Below are 22,578 nucleotides of genomic sequence, written 5' to 3'. Positions count from 1 at the left end.
ATTTAAGAGGAATTGGTAGTTTGATTTCAAGTGATAGATACAAAAAGGAAAAAAAAAGCTGAGTAGAATGAAATGTAAAAGAACTAATTGAGAAACCATAATCTAATTAATTAACACATTAAAAATATATTCAGTCAAGATTTTATTTACCTTGACACAGTAATGTCAACAAGCATTACAGTAGCAGAGAGTAGAAGGTGGCTGGAAGGAAGATTTTCAGCACTGATATTCTCTGAAATCAAGAGTCTAATTTTGATTTATTTCAGTAAAAGGAGAATTGACCTGAAGGTCAAATTGAACACCAGATGTACAGTCATTTCCATCAAAAGAAAATTTCAGACTGAGGATAGATTGGAGGACCAATCCCCCTCCAATTGTGGGAGATCCACACAATGTGGTTCTCTAATATTAACAACTTCTTTTCAGCTTACATTATATGAACCCCATGAACTTCAATAGGCTTCCAGTGTTTAAAAGATTGGAACCATCTAACTAAATCAATATTCAAATTAATTATATGAGTTTAATAGCTGGGAAGAAAGACCTTGATAACAGAGACCAAAGCCTATGGATCTTATTCATGAAAGAATTAGCACTGAAGATAGCGTGACTCACACTTAATGCAAAGCAGAAAGAGTCTTCTCCAATCCACCCACAAGGGCATGTTTCAAACATCCGTCTCTCCTGCTTAAAAAGTTCCCAGCAGGGAAATCCAGATGTTTGGCATATTTTATCCAGACATCAGAAAAGAACACTGACATCGGTCAAACAAATTCTCTGTTATCCCATACAAGAAATATATCTGCAACAAATATTGCCCTTTTCATACTTGAACTTTGGATATCTTAGGAAACTTTCCCCAACCTGGACAACTCCCATCATTCCCAGACATCTCTCTGAAGGTCATGAGTTGTAATCTATACTGTCAGTGTCTGGATAAAGGGCCAAACTGGATAAAGTTGTCTTAGAATAAGGATGATTTTTATTATTTTGGTTACATTGTTATAACATCTAAGATAAATTTAGCTAAAGTCTTTTTTATGCACTTGATTGTCTATTTTGGGGTAATGGAAGTGCTTATGCCCAGTTTTGCTAGCTGTTTTTCAAATGCCTCCAGAAAATGTCCTACAATTTTTCTGGCAATCAATCATTGTAGTCACATAATAGTGAAGGACTCATTCATCTCCATTTACAGTATATTCATAATCCCCAATCCCTCATAAAATTAGGTTCTTTGGGCCTAATGATTACCTTCTAATGCAGGCCTTTTCAACCTTTTCACCGATTGTACCACTTTTAGGATATGGCAATATTCGAGTACCACCTAGCAAGGTGTCAAAAACTTGATGACCAAAAAAACAAAAAAAAACCTATTCATGCCCAGGGTCATGTGATTTATATTTGGATGCTTGGCAACTGATTCATATTTATGATGGTCACAGTGTTCCAGGGTCACGTGATCCCCTTTTTCAACCTTTTGACAAGCAAAGTCAAATGGCAGGGCTGCTGGTGGCCAAGTGCTAAGGTGGGACTTCCCTCCCTCCCTCCTTCCCTCTTTCTCAATCCCATCTTCTTCTGAAGGAAGAATTTGAAAAAAAAAACCCATATTCCCCTTTAAGATTTAGCTATTGGCTAGAAAAGAAATGTAAGGAGCTGGCAGCCGGCACTTAAGGAACAAAAAAAAAAAATATAGTAAGTACTGGCTGCTGGCTAAGGCAGCCTCCCCAAATGGCTCCATTCTTAAATAAAGGAATGCTACAGGCAAAATCCATTCAGGAGAAAAATACTTCAAAATCCCTTGCAGCAAAACTTACAGCTAACAATAGCAGAGCAATAGAAGCTAACAGGAGACATCAGACATCAGCCAAATAGAAATTGCCAAACAGTCCTTAAGAACACAAAGCCCACATTGCCCAAATCCCAGAATTTCAAAGTCGCAAAAGCACATAAGCATCCTTCCACTCTCCATCTCCCTCCATGTCTCACCTCCAGCTGATGCTACCTTTCTTCATTCCTGATGGAGGGCAATCCCTCCCCTGCTGCATTTCTTGCCTGTTTGTTGTTGCCAGCATAGATGGCTGCCACAGAAGTTGTAGATTGGCTCATGGCTGGCCTGCTTGATCTCCTCTCCCCCCCTCCCACCTTCTTCCTTCCCCTTCGGTGCAGCTAGAGCTGATTCCACCTCTTCCCAAGACTGTTTCTTTTTTTCTCTCTCCCTCTCCCGCCCAACTACCTCCTTTTATAGCCTCTCCTGTCTCTGCCCCCTTGTCCTCCTTTCTCATGAGGGAGGGTGAGCCAGAAGTGAGCCTGGGGCCTTTGTTTCACCCCAACCACTCTGCAGCTCCAGAGGACTCTCTCACAGTAAGTCCTTGCCTGCGCTGGCTCTTTCCCTCCCCCACTACATTTGGCTAGGCAGGACTGTGTACCACTTGCTACTCATTAATGTACCACAAGTGGTACGCGTACTATCGGTTGAAAAGCCCTGTTCTAATGTGCATTCAACAGATTTATGCAATCAGCCATTTCACAAAAAAATTAATACTTTGCCATACTTGACAGATGCATAGCAAACTTTATTTTTATGGCAATTTTCTATTTCCAGACAGATTGGAAATATAATTTGAAAATCTAACTACAAACCAAAAGTCCCCAAATATATGCTTTATAATAACAATGTTTTCCAATCTAGAATGATTTTAGAATTACAGCTCAAATGTTATTGTGGAAAAGATATGGAAAGTCAACTGTATCAATCCATTCAGTGCACAATCCATTTAATGCAAAGAGCCTCCCTCCACTGGAAGCCTAGTATGGGTAGTCCTCGACTTATGATCACAATTGGGACTGGATTTCTGGTTGTCATTACAATCATAAATTGAGGCAGCCATGTAAACAGACTTGATTTTATGTCAATTTTTGTAGATATTAAACAAATCACTGTAGCCATTAAGTGAATATGTGGTCATTAAGTGAACACTGAAGTCATAAATACAAATCTATTTTTATGAATGGACTTTTTTGGCCACAAACTGGCAAAAATGCCAGAAATCAGCAAAAAAGTCACAAATCACAATCACATAATAGTAGGAGGCTGCAACAAATTTTAAGGATGAGCCAGTTGCCAAGCACTCAAAATGCAGTCATGTAACTGCAGGGACGGGAGGGGGGGGGGAATGAGAATTTTCAATGGTCAGAAGTTATTTATGGACTATAAAGCACCCATTCATGGCCTATCATTTTTCAAATGGTCATTAAGCAACTGATCAGAGGAGTTTTGGCAGCCAAGAGCTTTCCCAAGGAGGAGGTAGTATATTCCATCAGAGAGAAGCCCAAATTAAAAGATGGAGTGGGAGAGGGGAGAAGAGATTCAGGGTAACCATACCCTAGAATCTCTCAGGATATATCTAGAAGGTTAGAATCTTATAGCTTTACTTTGGCAAGATTCTGCCCATTAGGTGTTAGCAAATAAAGGATTAGATTCTGCTAATCTTTGGGCCTGGGCCTGACAATATAAAGACCACTGCCGAGGGGTTCTCCTTCTCCTAATTATTTATTCAGAACCATATTTTAAACAGTGTTTGGCACAAAATTGTCCAAAACAAACTACTAAGTCATACCCTTATGATAGGGCCAGTCTTTTAATAATTTTAGATTATGAGTGAAAAATGTATAATACATCTAGGTAAGAGTACAGTATTCCTAAACAATATATTAAGAAATCCTCAATACAGTATTTAGTGAGTGAAGGCTTCAATACACATGATGTTTAAAGCCTTCGTCTGCACCGTGGTATACCTTTTTAAAATTATTATTTTAATCAATAGTTTCTAGAACAGACAGATATCTCTGTATTGAAAGCTTGACAGACATTTTGCCCATACTTCAATTAGCAGCAACAACTCAAAATGGAGCCAATAAAAGTTTTTTCACTCCATCACTATTTGTAACATCTAACAATTCAGATATAGAATAGAGACATTCTGTGCTTATTGTTAAGTTTTAAGGACTCTACATTCTCTTCAATACAGATAATGTATTTAACAATATATGCACTTAGGCTTTATACTGAATATTGGCTTTATATTGAATATTTTTTTATCTATCCTGCATTCAGAATCTACTCAGCAAGACTCTAAGGTAACTTACAAAATTACAAATAAAATAACAAATCTTAATATTAGCAGATGTAACATAATCCTAAAATAGCAATCAGATGCAGCATAAAATATTTCAAAATAGTCCAGAAGAACTTTTAAAAATCTTCCTATGGTAACATTCCTTTCAAAAACAACAACAAAGTTAGGTTTCACTGGAAAAAGATACTGTACAAATTGTATACTGCAAATGAAAATGGCTGTCCTCCGCTTACCATCTTATCACAAAAAACAAGAATAACTTCAGCAAAGCATTGCCTGGACATCTTAGTGTGAAAGCAGACTAATGGGGGAAAGCAAACAGTAATTTCAGGTATCTAAGTTTCAAATCTTAGTGGGGTTTATGGATTAACACTAGCGCCATAATTTTATATTACAATATTATACATTCCAAGCCATTTTAGCAGAAGACAAACTTTTGGTGGCCAAAGGCAGGACTTGATATAGGTGGGGTGAGAGGCATAAAGGCCACTACATTGCGTTGCTAAGCTGGTATTTGTAGCTGAATTCTGAGGATTTTACTGTTAACTCTGCCATGCCAGGAGATTGATTAATTGATTGATTGACTGACTGACTGACTATCTGCCATTGCATTGGTGTTATTTCTTTGTGAACGCATACAGTAGATGCATTTTTCTATTGACAATCTGTCCTTAACCTGGTTTTTCAGATCTTCTTATATTGTACTCATTGCCACTGTAACTGAGTCCATCCTCCTTGCTGCTGGTTATCTTTTTCCCTTCCTACAGCCATCTCCAGAGAGCTAGATTTTGCACAATGTGTCCAAATTAGGATAATTACATGTTTATTTGTTTCCTATTTCAAAATAGAGCAAAAATGTGCTTCAATATTGTGGCAATCATTGTCAGACATGGTTCTGAGAGCCACAAAAAAAAAAGGAAAATCAGGATTATGTGCAAATCTGGGCCACATATTGCTCATCCATACTTAAACCTTCAGTTACATTAAAAGACAGAAATTAATGTGTACCTGTGATTCAATTTGTCTCTTCTTTCTAGGAGTCAAATTGTCACTAAGAGATCTCCTATATGGCATGCACTGCAGTAGTCTATCCTTGAAGTCACTGAAGTGGCAATAGCAATAGCAACAGCAATACTACTAATAAAGCAAGACTTAAATTCCTATCAGTGCTTAAAAATATCTCTGAATATAAAGCCCCCACTGGCTGGTTATATGTTGCTATAAATAAAGCTATCTAAGTGATGTAAGCCACAAAGATTTGGCAGTGGTGGCTATTAAAAAAATTATGACGAATGCAGGTGTCTTACAAAGCAGAAACCTAACCTCAACTCAACTATTTTTCAGCCAAGGATGAAGTTTCACCAGCCTTCTATTATTCCAGAATATTTTATTTTACACTTAATAAGTGTGACTTGTGGGGAAAAAATAACTTTGCTCCCTTTTCTTAATTTCATATGTTCCATCAGCCAAGAGAAATACACTAATTTATAACTTGAAGGAAGCCTGGAGATACTGTCACCCACCATTCATCCAAATTTGTCACTAGCATCCCATTAAAGCCATAATTATTTTTTAATTAAAACTAAGGAAACTGGCGTGCATGTGCCTACTTTATACATCTGTTATGGGTTAAAATAGCTTTTTTTATATATATAAATGTTTTTTAGACCGCAGTCTTTTGTGGCCACAGTCCATGCCAAAGAAAACGCAAGCTTGCTTATTTTCTCTGTGGGGTGCAACAGTGCCTGTGTATGCCTGAACAGATTCGACTGGCCGTGAAAAGAATTCTAAATAAAACACAAACATGGAATTTGGCAACCTCACAGAAGCAAGCTTAAGACTAATTCCAGCATGCGAACGACTCACACAGCAAGTCTGGCTCCACTATAAATGAAACCAGGCTCTGTAAAATATCCAGCAAAGTTTGAGAGACCAGATTTAAAAGGACAGTGTTATTGTTGAAGATATTATTATTCTTACTATAATAACGGTATATAGTACCTGGTTCAGTTTATTTGTGTATGTGAGTGTGTATGTGTGTGCAAATGTGTGTCTGCACATGTTTGAGAATTGTGCTTTCCATCAGTCAATAATTCCAATGTTTACTTACAAATTAAATCAAAATAATTTTGCTTGTGGAGTTGGGAAACGCTGAAATAAGAACAATGAATGAATGCATTATATTACAACTGACCAAAACAGAGTTAATTAAAAGATATTTTACTGATTTAAAATAAATCAGCAATGGAGAATGTTACCTTGTTAGCATGCTTGAAAAACTAAATGCTCTCTGCATTTTGAACCCAAAAGAAGTGAAAATGATTGCAGGTTGGTTTCGAATTGTGTTGTGAGGAACTGGAAGTGGAGGGATGTGGAAATGCCAGTAGTGTGAACATTTTATCTATTATCTGATTGAGAGAAGCTTGATCCAAGCAGATATGAAATGCAGAAAGTGTTTTTGGAGGGGTTGCGCACTATTTCTGTATATTATATACAACACACGATCATATTCATAGCTGGCTGACCAGCCATACTCAGTGTGTGGTTCTCAATGGAACTGCATCTACATGGAGGGAAGTGTGTAGTGGGGTGCCCAGGGCTCTATTTGAGCCCAGTGCTCTTCAACATCTTCATCAACGATTTGGATGAGGGGATAGATGGGGAACTCATCAAATTTGCAGACGACACTAAGGAATAGCTAACACTTCAGAAGATAGCAGGAATAGCTAACACTTCAGAAGATAGGCTTAAGATACAGGAGGATCTGGACAGATTTGAACACTGGGCACTATCTAACAAAATTTATTTATTTATTTATTTATAAGACTTATATACCGCTTTAAGTGCAAGCACTCTCTAAGCGGTGTACACCAGTAAGCAATGTATATATATATTTACATTGCCCCCAACAATCTGGGTCCTCATTTTACCTACCCCAGAAGGATGGAAGGCTGAGTCAACCTTGAGCCGGTGAGATTTGAACCGCTGACCTGCTGAACACAGTCAGCTAAAGTGGCCTGCAGTATTGCACTCTAACTGCTGCGCCACCTCGGCTCTTAATGAAATTCAACGGTGAAAAAAATAAGGTTCTACATTTAGGCAAGAAAAACCAAATGTACAGGTATAGTATAGGTGGTACCTTGCTCAATAGTAGTAACTGTGAAAGGGATCTTGGAGTCCTGGTGGACAATCACTTAAATATGAGCCAGCAGTGTGCTGCACTGCCAAAAAGGCCAACACAGTGCTAGGCTATCGCGTGAAGTATTATTACCATTTTACAATGCCTTGGTAAGGCCACACTTGGAATATTGCATCCAGTTTTGGTCACCACAATGTAAAAAAGATGTTGAGCTCTAGAAAGAGTACAGAGAAGAGCAACAAAGATGATTAGGGAACTAGAGGCTAAAACATATAAGGAACGGTTGCTGGAATTGGGTATGTCTAGTTTAATGAAGAGAAAGATGAGGGGTGACATGATAGCAGTGTTCCAATATCTCAGGGGCTGCCACAAAGAAGAGGGAGTCAAGCTACTCTCCAAAGCACCTGAAGGCAGGCGCTCTGGAGAGTAGCTTGACTCCCTCTTCTTTGTGGAAGAGGGAGCAATGGATGGAAACTAATCAAGGAGAAAAGCAACGTAGAACTAAGAAGAAACTTTCTGACAGTTAGAACAGTTAACCTCCAGAAGGTGTGAATGCTCCAACACTGGAAGTTTTTAAGAAGAGACTGGACAGCCATTTGTCTGAAATGATATAGGGTTATCTGCCTGAGCAGGGGGTTGGACTAGATGACCTCCAAGGTCCCTTCCAACTTTATCATCATCATCATTATTATCAACTATATTTATGGGTACTGTGATTCAACACATTTGGAGAAAGACAAACTGAAGAAAAGTGAACTAACATTTTCTTCTGTAATATATATGAATTTTTTATTAGTGGATAATATTCCCCAACATTTTTCTTAAAATTAATAACCTGAAAAGTATGTATTTTGCCTACATTGTTTGTAAAAGTAAAATTATTCTCTCACATGTCACAGAAATTTTCTCCTTTTCAAATAGGCATGCCACAAATTATTCTAGTTGTACTCCATATTAAGGATAAAAATCATACTTTCAATGTGATCGATAAAAATCTGAAGCCCTGGGCATTTAAAAATAAAATGCAAGAATTTGTTGAAAAAATACATCATTTCTGGAAATCTATTACAGCTGATGAGCCTTGTATGAATATAATATTGATTATGGTCCTAAAATCTCAAATCATAAAATTAATGAAGATGTAATCAAGCTTAATTCCTGAATCCTTCAACAGCAGTTATCGCATGTTATACAGAAAAACATCACTATGCTGAAATTCACTTGGATCTATAGGAATTAGATTTGTAGTATCCAACAATTATTGTCAAACAGTTTTAAAAGAAAAACTGCATCCCTTCTTTGGATTTATTGCAATGTATCCTTATAATCTGATTACATGGATGTTGCTTAAAAAGTATTTTTTTTTAAAAAAAAAGTTATTTTATACATTTTCCAATGTCACAAAAAGTTAAAATTCATTTTAAAGTGTTCATTTTCAGAAATATAGTTACACATTACATAGAACTAAAATGCTAACCTTGTTGCTTGGATATACATCAGAAAAAGTAATTTAATAGATAGTATACAGTACAGTAAATCTATACGATTTCATTTCTTTACATATTTTGGGCAGCTGATTGTATGAACTGTTTCTTGTGAAAAATACTGCAACTAAAGTGTGAATAAAAGTAATTTCTTGGATGCTAGAACTACCATGATCCATTCAATCATATAAGTCATCATTAGATTTATTTCACAACACTTGATAAAAATTAACTTCTAGTAAATACATTGAGGCCTGATTTGATATATAATTAATCTATGAAAGAATATTTATATACAATAGAAAGAATGTGCTTTGATTTGTTTATTAGGAATATAGCCTCTATGATTAAATGGATAGGTTACTGGATTTGGCCATAGAATATATTTAATGAACATTCAGCCTACTGGAAGACCTTGTGGTGCTTCTCAACTCCATCTGAGAATATACATTATAAAAATTAGAAAACACTTTGTACAGCCTAAAAGATTACAAATAATTTGAATATATTATATTCTGAAATAAAACATTCAATGCAAAACCAGCGGTTATTTGTGGCTGGCTGTTTGGAACAACATTCCCAATGAAGTCTGCACAATTCAGTGATGCTGGGGGGGGGAGGTGTTTTGTTTTTTAGGAAAATCCTTAAAAACTAGGATAGTTCAGCAGACTCTGAGGAAGATGGTTGTAACTGCATTTGTTATCAATTATTTTTGCTCTTCTTGTATGTATTAGTGTTCTCCCCAACTTTGTGTTTAGTGTTGTTCTGTTATTATTAGTGATTTATTGATATTCAGGGTTGTTTTTTGTTTTTAAAGTGTAATTATTAATTTATTCTACACCACTCAGAACTACTTCAACAATTACACAATTTATCAATTATTTAAATAAATAAATAACTTTCTAATTTGGTAATAAACATCATAATCCAGGTTTACATACTTTGTGACAGCCAGCAGTGTATTTTTTCCATTTTGCAGGTGCAAGAAAAACTCTGTTACTTATTATGACAAACTCAGCTTTCCTCCCATTTTTGAAGTCCCAGGAAAACAACAATAAAACCTACTAAATTCCTTGGCTGATAGCCTACATTTGGTTTGGCAAATTACGTTCTAAATCAGGGATAATATGAAACATACAAACTCAGACTCATCAGATCATAAAGAAAATCCTAGCAATGAAAATATTATTTTACATGGAACTCACTATCAAGAACACTAATACTCAATGGAGGGCAGTCATCAATAATTTTACCTCTTATAGATGAACTATTTGTGTACGCCAATAGCCTTTCTATTTGACTTTAAAATAGAACATCAAATGTGTTACTTATATAGATTGTGTAACTTGGTCCTTCTCTAACTAGAGATTCACACAATTTATATAGAAAGAGATTAAAAATATTTAAAGAGCAGTTTTAGGGACATTTTCCAAATGCCCTTGTCACCTCAAATATTCACACCTTCCATAAGTTCACAGACTTCTAATTCTTTTAGACATTCATTTTTTAAAAAAATAAACTTATTTCATATGTCACCGACTGATCATACTGAATCACTGAGGCTTTCATTTCCCACTTTTTAGAAGACAAAAAGAGGCTAAACACTGTTGTTCTAATCTTACAAAATTGGCTAAGATTAACAAGATATACCAGAAAATCCCTTCTTCCCTATATTTATTTTTCAATATTTCATTAATTCTATGCTACAAAAATAGTGGCACAACACATTGAAAGAAGCACTTTGATTCAAGACAGCACTGAGGTATCTTATTTTTATTATACAAGATGCAAACCAGTGGTCTTCAAATTTTGACTTATAAAAGAATTAGTAATACTGCACAAAATATTAAGAACATTTTTCATTAAGAACTGCTTTGTGCTCTCATTTCAAGAATGATTTTGAAAAGAAAAAGCTCCAGGGGAAGTTGTAAAATGATTGGATGGACGGACAGACGGACGGACGGATGGATAAACACATGGATGGACAGACAGACAGATGTATATTTGACCTCTGGCTATTTTGACAGTAATAGATAAGAGAGAGAGAGATGTTCTGCATGAATGTTTTGGATAATGCATTACTCTTTTGTACTTAAAATGTTCACCAAATGATTTAATTCTACAAGTCACCTACCCCTTTGGTCATAGACAGTCATAGACTACATTCACTCACAGTGCTAGACCCATCATGTAATTTGCTTGTTTAGGCTAACTTATTATGAAAACTGCCAGTTATGACTTACTTAGTAAAACATGGCTTATTAAGATGTATAAATCAAGCAATAGAAACATGATATATTATTAGAGTATTCTGGGAAATATTGTAGAATTTGTACTGGACAAAATTCATCAATTTGATTATATTTCAAGTTTACTATGATGGTTAGAATCATGCAGAGTATCTGAAGAAATTATCTAAATGTACATTTTGACCGACTTTTGATGTCCTGATATGGTAACTAAGAATGCTGTCTGATCCTAGCTTCTACTTATTGAAAACCATTATTTCTCAGCACTGTTATACCAAATTACAATATGTCAATATGCCAAATAATTCCACTATCAGTATGTCTCTCAAAAAACTGCACACATCATCTGCAGAGGAGTAATGTGATCTTCAGATATATATATAATATATATGGGAAGAGTGCTTGTGAACTAAAACCTGTGTTCTATAGTATCCACAAAGCCTCCATCATATAAGCATTTCTATTATACATGTGGACATAGGGAGCAGCCTATATTTTATTATGGGCAAACTACTCAGTGGGAATTCAACCTTACTTCTGGGTTGGTCTAATTTCTCAGAATAGTGGGACATTATATTAGTAAAACTATAATTCCTACTTATAATTCATACTTTGCTCTCAAACTAACAACCTTGAAACTAATCTTGTTTTAATTCAGATGTATTGCACACTATGGTGAAGCAAAACTGTTGTGTTAGATACTACAGTAGATCAAATGTCAGACAAGTTCTCACTTTCAGAAAAACAGGGATCAAATAGAAAGCAATTCCACTGCCATAGTTTGACAATTGCAAAATATATCTTATCAAGCTTATATATTTATACCAGAATGTAGGCATTCACCTCAATGTAAAAGTTTATTAGAACCTTTATACCCGCTCTTACACACAGGCAAATATATAAATCTACCCTTGTAAATTTTTGTTTCTAAATATAAATTAATATATAGCACTGAAAACTGTTGAATAGCCCTGTCTCCTAGATGTTTAGCCATCTCTACATTAGCAGTATGTCAGACTATTAGATACAAAACAGCCAATAAAATGTTGATAATACTATATTTCTATCCAAAGTTTTCAATTTATTAATTATGACTTAAGAATTATATTCTGACAACAATGAACATCTCTGTTACTATAGTCAGCCTTATCCCTACAAAGTTCTATCAATTTTTAAATATGTTTTGGAAGTGTACTTTTACACAAGTATATCTTTGGCTACCTTCTAATGACCCTGAGTAATAAATTAGTACTATATGCCTGCACATTAAATGCAGAGTAAAGCCGCTAAGACAGATAATTTTCATGGAACAAGAACATCATTTGACATTTGTCAGATGAAGTATTTCTATTAATATAATGAGAAAATAGTTGGAAATACCTTGTTATTACATATGTATATCAAAAAACTAGGGCTAAACTTCTGTGCTGAGCACAAGTGTATGAAGGTCCCATGCTCCCCATAACAAACTAATATTCCTCTCCTCTGTGTTTTTAATTTTTTTAATGAAGTATTTACAAAAAGACATTCAGCTGGTTAACTGCATTTAATAAAAATGATGAGTTGTAAGATTAAGGTAGTACAGATGACTATAAGTACAAATCACCTATAGTGGTTTATTCTGTTTCTAATGTGATGTTGCTGTAAAAAAAAAAAAAAGGAAATTCTTGTCCAATTTCTGATTAAGGAAATATATCACATTTTACCCACATATTTGACTGCTCCATCTATGTCTGGAAACTAATCGTCAACATGTGATTTTTCTGGCATATACAGTTTAATCCTCAAGAAGTAATATCTTTGATTATATGTATTATATTATAGTCAGAAGTATCTTTATCCAAATGATATAATGGTCTGCCTATGTCTTTAGGCTTGATGTTCAATTGTAAAAGCTTCATCTGACATTTTCTTAGAGCTGCTGTATTTAGAGAAATGCATCTGGGAGCAAATCTGTAAATTAAATAAGCCACTGAGGAACAGGCCAGCATTCTTTTCATGCTACTTCTAACAGTTACAAACATATCACTTTATATATGAACTAGGACAGGATCATACTGAAAATCTGGGCTTATTTAAAAAATGAAGCCATTTTTTTTTTTAAAAGTACAAAGTTTAAAGCAAGGTTGCCATCTCAAACTGGCAGTTTGATGATATTACCTCTGAACAATCCCCCCCCCCCCACAAAGGAAACTAGTCAATACTTAAAGAAGTGGTGAATTCTTTTTCAACATTTTTTAAATTATACTTTTTTACAATGTAGAGGGTTTTTAAACTATATTAACCTTACTCTATAAGCCCCTCTTGAAATTCCTTAAATGGCTTCCCAGTGCCAATTTGATCAGAAAAAAAAACCTTCCTTTAATTTTGATAAAACCAGGAATACAGTAGAGCTTTAAGGTAAATATATCAGCTGAACAATCAAGTTACCTATTCTACATCCTGAGAGATTTGTTCTACCTATAATAGCTGCCTGGAACAACAACAACATCATCAAGTATATCTTCCCCTGCGATGGCCATCCTGTAATGAAAAATGTCATGTGCAGGAAACAATTGCTTTCTATGAAATGTTTAAAGACACAGGATCCCAGATATAGGAAGGAGTTGCCAGGAACTGTAATTGGAACCCTTTGCTGATATTCCCTTTTTTCCCCCATCCTACCTTGGTATCCCCATTTGGTTTTGTTTTTGAAAGTGGGCATGCACTCTAATTATAGAGAAGAGAAAGAGAAGAAAACAAAAGTGCAAATAGATTTGTTTATTATTTGGTCAATTATCAGAGCAAACGATTCAAGCCTTTTTACCAGTCCTCCTGGTTTTCTGTCTTCGAAATTAGTGTCTCTCCCCAAATATGAAGCAAAGAATGTTGGTTTTTATTTTGAGTTTAACCAACCAAAAGCCACAAGAAAAGGCGAAGGCTCATATTATTTTTGAATGGTTTTCTTGGAAGAATCCCAAATTCTTCCCCTTTTGTTTTCTTTTAGACTTCAATTCGAATTTGTATTTTCCCAGAGGGTTCCCCTGCTTAATATTTACAAGCTGCTTCTGAGTTTTAAATATAGATTGGTAGACAAAAGGAGGGAAAATTTCTTCTCAGTCCCAGTGATATATCTTCCTCTTTTGATGAGGGCTTTCATTTTTGAGCAGAGCTCAGGCCATTAAAAATAAAAGAAGGACTTCTAAGTTAGGCAAATTTAACCATTATATCTGTATCCTACCCATATTAAATTCATTTTTAAGGTATTGAGAACAGCCTTTTGGAGCTAACGTAAGGCTTGCCCAAGGCCACACAGCAAGCTTCACAACAGAGTGAGGATTTGAGCATAGTCTCACAAATCTCAGCCAAATGTCTATCTATTGTATCCCCTGGCTCAGGTTATTATTTAAATACTTTTCTTTTTCAGGTCTCCTTGCATTTTATATGCAATGTTCCAGACTATTATGCCTGGCGAAGGAACAGCGAGCTGATGACAGCTACTGTCTCTTTTCCACACCTTTTTTTAAAATGCAAAACTAGAGCTTTCTCTTTTAATATTTCTGATGCTTGTTGACCAGTGTCAGTTCTCCACCCCCCCATACAGTAACTGCTTTAAAGCACTGCATAGAGCATTGCATTAAAAATTAATTACACATGTTATTTTATTGATAGTGCATAATGTAATGAGCACCAGCTGTGCTAAACATCCAAATTCCTTTTTAAGATAGCTATAAAAAGGAAAGAAAGAAACTATACTTCCAAATGCTTCTCATGTCAGAAAGTGGGGGGGGGAGACAGACAGCAACATCTTGTATGGATTTGAAGCAGAATTCTTTGATTTAGTTCTACATTTGGAATGTTTGAAGAGTTCAGGCTCTTGGACTGGGATATTAGAATAAAATCCAGTTAACTCTCTAATTGATGGACCTATTGTCTTTGTTGCAGCTTTATTCTCTTAGTGTTTAGATTATATGATCTACTTCTACCTGATAACTGTGTAATTTAACATGAGCACATAAATATACAATATCAAATGCCTAAAAGTTGCAAGCATGTACTTTTAACATCTTTTAATATTTTTATCCAATGTGTTCTCTAAATGATGATGATTTGCCAGATTGAATCAATTTAAGTATCTTTTTTCAAATTAAAACACTGGTTAACTTAGTAACAGCAGAATCACTGCACATGGGGGAAATAATTCTCAAAAAACAAATTTCCCTTTTTTTCTTAATGCCTACAGGGATTGACTTCTTTTATGTATGCAGTGTTTGTATTTTATACACTCATCCATATCTGAACCATACTTTAAAAATATGTAAAACAAGACCGTATTCAGCCATTTGACTGTGTTTGCCTTTGCCTGTGAGACCAAATTAAATGAAAACATAAAAATATAGCATTGATTTTGTCTGAGCTAAGTTGGGGAGGGGGAGTTCACATACTTTACATAGTGCAACTATGACACACAAATTCAATTTTTCCAGATATTATATGGATTTCAGCATAATCAATAAATAATGTTTGCTAACCCAAACTTCAGCAGTTTTCACCTTATTCAAAGCTGTATTTACTCTGTAGGGAAAATTCTGTTTATATATGGTACTAATATATGCTTTTGTAGTTCTTTGTCTGCATATGTACTTAATAAATAGCCCATGTTCTTCTTACCATTTTTGTCACCTAAGTGAATGTAAGGGGAACAAAGGCAGACTATTTTCCAATGCAGTTCTAGAGTGTCTGGTCTGCATAATGATATAACTGGTATAACACAAAAAATGTACTATTATCTGTTCTCCTCTTGATGAAAAAAATGTGGATGAGTTTGCATTCTCTACTCTGATTACTGTTTTGTTTTCCCATTGATCCTCGGTTTTAATAAACCCAGTCTGGAATGAAACAAAAGCCTGCATCTTGTTTCAGTATGAAATGTGCAGAACACATACCATATTATTAACATAAACGCTTCTGAAATAATGCAGCTTTCTAGACAGATTGTATTAATTGCATCAGACTTTTTTCTTTTCCTTTCTTCCAGCAAGGGTGGTCCAATCTAGATTTCTCACTGGCTGAGCTGGTATATAAATCTAACAAAAATGAGTTTAAGGATAACAGTGACGAGAAGACAGAAAAAGAAATAACTACAGGTAGTAGTAGCAGAACGAGAATTCTTTCATTTATTAATGAAAAAAAAAGCTACTACTAGGAAATATAATTGTGCTTTATTAGATTCTAGGACTTAAATGACTATTTTGTGTAGCACAAAAGCACGTGGACTGTTTACATACGTGTATATGAATATAACGAAGCTGTATATGTATAAAGGTAAGCTTATGCTTTTAAACTTTGTCACAGTTGGCATAAAAGCAAAAGCTATAGAAGAGGATTTGATATATTGAATTTGGAATAAAAGTAGAAAAGATGAAAAAGATGATGGTAGATGAAAATAACTCTTTGTTCTCTTAGATAAAAATGTTAATAACAATACATGGAAATTTAATTTATCACCTTTACTGCAAAGCCACCCAAAAATTTCCCAGGAGAATTTTACTTTTAACCATTAAGAACACTAAGATGTGATGGACTTTTATCACTCATGAAGTCTAGTATAACTGCTAACTACCTTCATAGAAAAATATCACCACAAATAAAGGTAAATATAAGTGTCCCAGGATAATGTTGCAATATCCAATCTAAAACTGAACTGCAGCTAAGTGATGCACCAACTGCTAAAAAACAAACACTCAAGGATTTTATGTACTTTCCATTGTGCCTGAAAATATGTCTCATTTTGAATGTAATGCTTGATTACATGTCCCATAATGTGTACCGTACTCAAAACTTAGCTTGAAATAAGTATTTTTAGAACAGTGATAAAGCAGCTTATATGACTGTATTAAAAGCAAGTTAGTGGCAGGAAGAAACAAGTAAGACCTAGAATATATCAAAAGCAAGAATCTTTCTTACCCAAATACTAATGCAAAGATGTATGATTATTGTTATCTTATTATGACTGGATCATCAGCTTTGTTATATCACCCATGCTAAAATTGTTTCCTCTCTTTGATTTTCTCAAAACAAGGGCCCACATTTACCATCTTCACAGCAGTATGTTTTACAAGTGACCTAATTTCTTTCATTTTCAACCATGAAGATAATAAAAGGTTAAGTACTTTAAAGAAGTGGGGGAAAAATGTTTCAAAAAACCCAGTGAGTTGAGTGGTTACAGTGCTGCACTGGGTTCAAGGACAGCACAGTCTACTCTCAGTCACAGATGACTACTGTCTGATGTCAGGCCAATCACTCTCTCTCAGCCTAATTTATCTCATAGAGTCGTTGTGAGGAAAAACTGGTGGATGGAATGCTATCTCATGAAATGCCATGATATAAGATTGTCCCACAACTTAAACTGGCATAGCTTGTTCATTATGATCAATCCAACAATATAGGAGTGAATATATAAAAGTGCAATATTCTTTCTGAGTGCTTTACTTTTTCTTACCTAGACTTCGATTTGTTTGTTATTTTTTCCCTCTCACTATTATTGGTGTCTGTTTATCACAAAGGCAGTATGCAAATATAATAGTATTTGCCTGCCACATTTTCTATATGGAATCATATTTATATTATGCTAAGTAAATTGCATAGAATATATACAGTAGGAAAATATTAGCAATATTAGCTGTAAAACTCCTCATTCAAATAAACCAAGCACATCATTCAAATAAATGCTAGAGTTAAGGATATGTAATCAGTGTTTGTCACTGACCTTTTGTTATCACATTCATTTTCTCACCTTGCACTTTCAGATCTTGCGCATGCAAACAAGACAGGTTTTTCTACCACTGTCTTCCCATCAAGATGAGACACTCTAAGACGAATCCTTTTAATGGAATATGTCAATATTTTTTCTGGAATATTTATAGTACCAGGGGTTTTTGAAGCTCCAAAAATTATTTCCTTCACTGTATTCTAACTATGCTTCAAGTCTTTACCTTTTCTACAAATTTTAACATTCTTTGGATTGTGTGTTAAATTCTTGCTCTCTTTTTAATGCACTATTTTATATTGTCAGTATATATTTTTAATTACTGTTATTTTGCATGTTTTGTTGGATGCAGGGAGGTTCAGGTTACGGATATTAAAATAAAACCAATTTCCTGTATTTAAAACCTATTAAACTTTAAATCTTTTATCCAACTACTTCCCCTATGTAATCCCTTTTCACTGAATATGGATTGTTTTTCTAAAATGCTATGACAGCATCATTTATTCACATATAAAAATATGGAAAAATTATGTTACTATTTCCTTTATGAAGGTCTTATGAATATTACAAGGCTGCATCCGGGTCATAAGAAACCAATAAATGAACATTAACCTTGGAAAGTAATAACTAAGCTATACGTGGCCTAGAACCAGACACTTTGCTTTATCTTAACTTTAAAACCAGCCAACTCTACAAGAAAAAAATTCTCACATTTATTCAAGCTAACATCATCCACACTAGCAGCACATCATAGTTATTTGGTAACATTTTGTTACATATTCTCAAACTTTACAGGTAATGAATCAGACATACTAAACAATATCTAAAGGTTACCACTTCTCAAAAAAACCACATTTTTTTCATGTTCAGAGGCCTACTGGGAATAATATATTTTAGATTTTAAATAGTTTAGGGCAAGGACTTTTATGCCTCACAAATCAGTCTATGCCAAAGAAATAAAAATGTACAATTACAATAATAAGCACCATAAGCCTTAGACAATACATGTGGCTAACTTGCTGCAATAAATGAATGCTAGCCACAGTGATATGAAAGTGTTAAAATATGAAACAAATTCCTTCAATTTACATTTATGTAAAATTGTACATGTAGAATTCTAATGTGTAGAATTCATGTTTATTGCAACGCATATACTTATATTTCATTCATTCTTCCTTGGTCCATTTTTACCTTTTTGCTTTCCCTTTTATTCTTTAATCTTTCCCTTTATTTCTCCATATGAAATTGCTACTTCTTTTCTTTTGCATATCCATCTCTTTGATACACATTTCTTATTAGATCATTTAAAAGTTGTGGATCACTAACAGTGTGTTTTTGTTGCTTATATTATGAATATTTATAGTAGAAGTCAAATCCTGATCTTCTAGAATAGGCATGTCAAACTGCTGGCTCACGGGCCGGATGCGTCATGCTGAAACCACGCCCATCCCATTGCCGGCAAAGAGGAAAAAGTCGAGATACATTGCGCGATATCACATGACGTCACAAGTTTGACATGCCTGTTCTAGAAGTATTTTCTTATAACGGTAGCCTTATTACAAGGGGAAAATGGGAACCTCTCAAAAAGGCATTATTCAAACTTCATTTATAGCATAACTAAATATTGACAAACTTCAAGCAATAAATGAAATTTTAGAAGAATCTGAGAAATAGTTTTTCTTCCACAGTTTATAAATGGGTAAATATGAGCTTAGAGGTTCATTTCATTTAATATTCTGGTTCACACTATAGCCAATCAAACTTGAAGGCAAATCTTTTTTCTCCCAGCAGTTATTATTCAAAGGCATGTTACCTCTACCTAGACCTTGCATATAGAACTTCTAATTAGCAGTCATGAAAGCCAGCATTCATCAAATGCTGGAGCAGTGGATGTCATTGTTAAATTATGCACTTCATAAAGATATACTTGTTTTGCTTCACTGTGTCCTAAGATAGGGACTCCAATGGGTCATCACCAATTATTGAACTTCTCTCATTGAACTTCCTTTGGTTGTTGGCCAAATCTGGGTAAAATTAGTGGACTACTTTTTCAGTGGTATTCAATATTTACAAAATCTTTTCCATAAATATTGGTTTCCTTTCATTGCTTTCCATACAAGTCAGTGATGGAACAAAGACAAAATTAATGAGAGACTTTTATAGCAGTGGAGGGAAAGTGTGCAGACCACAAGTATGCCATGTTCCAATGAGATCTGAAGAACGCAAATCATCAGGAATAAAGACTTCAGATGCTAACTGTTATCCAATTAAGTTTAGCATAAACAGCCCAGAGAGACGAAATCTTGATATCAGAGTATCACATTTGTATGAGGATTCTTAGACATTTGATCACAATGCAGTATAAACAAACCAGCAGCCCAGTGTTGGTGGCAACATCTGAGATCAACTAGCCCAAACCCCCAGCAAAACAAGACCAAACTGGTTTCAATTCCTGTCTCAGCAATGATAAGGAAGATTTCTAGTGTTTTAACTCTGTCCTTATATCCAAATGGACTTGATGCTTCCAGAGATACATCACGTTGGCAGCTGATCTTCAGAGAGCAAAAATAAAATGTTTCTGTTACCTGACAACTGACAATGACATCCAAATGTGCCTGATGTCTCACTCTGAGACCCACCAACTGAGATTGCGCGCGCACCACAGCAGGGCAGGTTCAGGCAGGGCGGGACTGAGGTTAGAGCACGGAGAGGTGGCGGTGCGATCACTGATGCATGAGGGTGGGAGGAGGCAGTTATGGAGGCCGCCGGCAGCTTTGCAGGCCTGAACGGCCCTGAGGAAAAAACAATAGAAAAATCTGTCAGTGGTACCGATGTTTGAAAGCAAAGATGGAGAACAGGAGCAATGTAGGGCTGGCATGACCTAGAGTACATATTTGCTTAACAAACTGTAATGGAAGGAAGGAGAATAACTTTGAGGAACTGGATAGAAAGCCACAACCAAGATAAACAGGAAAAAAATCTGAGCCTGGCCTTGTAACTGTAATATGAATAAGCCTCTCAGAAAAGACGCTCCCTGGTTTCCAGGAAGATAACAGGAGGGAGGAGGGTCAGTTGAGAGTGCATGATTGATGTCACCCTTTCAAGGTAGACCAAATAGGAAACCATCCATGCAAATACTACTTGTATTATAAGATGATAGTAAAGGAAACTTGCAAGTCTGAATGCACTTCTCCTCCCTTTCTCTATCATCCTGAGAACTAGGGAGAGTCTTTTCTGATATGCTTTCTGAGTTTACACCTCTGGCCTGGACTTAGATTTGTTTTATCTAGTCACTGCCATGGTTACGGGTCTTCTTCCTGTTTCACAAGGTTATTCCTTCTGGCCACTGCACAAACTCACAGAGCACAGAGAGACGATAGTCAATACAAATGCTTCTCTCTTCACTACGGCCTTTCCTATGAGAAGGATAATGACTGCATCTTCCCTCTTTCTTTTAAATGCCAAATGTTTTAGCACTATTTATTTGTAAACTCTCGAGGTACATGGGATGGGATGCATGGGATGCAGTATAGCAGTAGAATAAATATATAAATAAGTGAATTAATAAAGGCTGCAGTCATAATACCAAAGACAAAACTTGACTATGAAAATCATACTTAGAATCTCTGATCTAGATGATACATTTATTTTATCTATCCTTATTTTATGTTCGCTTAGGGAATATTTTCTTTGTCTTCACCAGATCTTCTCAAAGGAAGGGAATATAAACATAAATATATAAGGCAACTATTTTGATATTATTTTTCTTCTTCCACAGTAACTCTCAAGACTGATAAATATGCAGTCCTTGATATATGACTGGTTGCTTAACAACTGTTTAAAGTTATGTCTGACCTGAAAAAGTGGCCTTATGTTATGTAATTGCACTTTGGGCACTTGGAACCGAGCCATTTTTACAGCCATTTGCAGTGTTCTGCAGTCACATCACTATGCTTTACAACAGCTTTGCATAAAACTAGCACTTCTGGTTTTTGGCAAAACGGCACCACACCAAAACCATGGACTTGCTTAATAACCACAGTGTTCACTTGACTGTGTCATTCCCACTTATGACCATCATGTTTGCTTAACAACCGCCCCCAAAAGTCATAAAATCAAGTCAGTTACGTGACTAATCTGTTTTATGACCATTACAATTTATAGGCATAATGGGCAGGCTCCATTACAGTCTTAATCTATTTCTGTTTATTGGGTTTTTTTTGTTTTTTCTTTTTAATCCCTCCATAGTATAAACAAAAAAACTACAGGTAGAGTTTAGCTATATATTATCTGGCAAAATGGCCGGCATCCTAACAAACTTCTGTCAGTCTCCAAAAATGTGTGATTTATTTCTGGAAGTGCCAAGAAATATGCTTTAAAAAGAACATGCCAGTTGTTCCGTACAAATATAAATGGATACTGTTGTTTTGTTTGTCCTAAAAACCAAAATAGTGATACAAAAAAATTATATTTAGACTGAAATTTTCTGATAGTGTACTAAACAACTGTGAGTTGCTAAAATCTTCTTCATAGTTTATGTATTTTTTGCCCACTGGCATAATTTACCAGGTCAAAAACACCACTTCTGATAAAACAGATTTGTACACAGGAAATAACGTGCCACAATAACCCTATAAGAGTTCTCAGCAACATTCCTGCTGTTATGAATGAACCCAAAATGTAAGAGTGATAGGAGGGGACAATGTAATGAGATAAGTCATCTTATAGGTATTAGGGAGGAACACCGGGGACATTGCCAGAGCTACAGGGCATGTGTTTAGGAATAAAATTGAAAGGGGATTATTGTTTATGGCCATCCTAA

At 35.2% G+C, this 22,578-nt stretch overlaps 1 protein-coding gene across 11 annotated transcripts in view; it reads right to left on the bottom strand.

The window, feature by feature from the left end:
* The window catches only part of BCL11B (BAF chromatin remodeling complex subunit BCL11B), a 171,113-nt gene that overhangs the window by 67,306 nt on the left and 81,229 nt on the right, over positions 1-22,578 (bottom strand). For 9 of the 11 annotated variants that reach the window (XM_039339722.1, XM_039339724.1, XM_039339727.1 and 6 more), the window contains one exon: positions 20,342-20,548. The exons of the other annotated variants lie outside the window; for them this stretch is intronic. In XM_039339722.1, the coding sequence (XP_039195656.1) occupies positions 20,342-20,548 (207 nt within the window). The remainder of the gene's footprint in view (positions 1-20,341; positions 20,549-22,578) is intronic. 11 annotated transcript variants of the gene reach the window in all.

Source organism: Crotalus tigris, unplaced genomic scaffold, assembly GCF_016545835.1.
Source record: "Crotalus tigris isolate CLP2741 ecotype Arizona unplaced genomic scaffold, ASM1654583v1 scf7180000017737.1785205, whole genome shotgun sequence".
Taxonomy (NCBI): Eukaryota; Metazoa; Chordata; class Lepidosauria; order Squamata; family Viperidae; genus Crotalus; species Crotalus tigris.
This window is presented reverse-complemented; position numbering and strand designations above follow the sequence as displayed.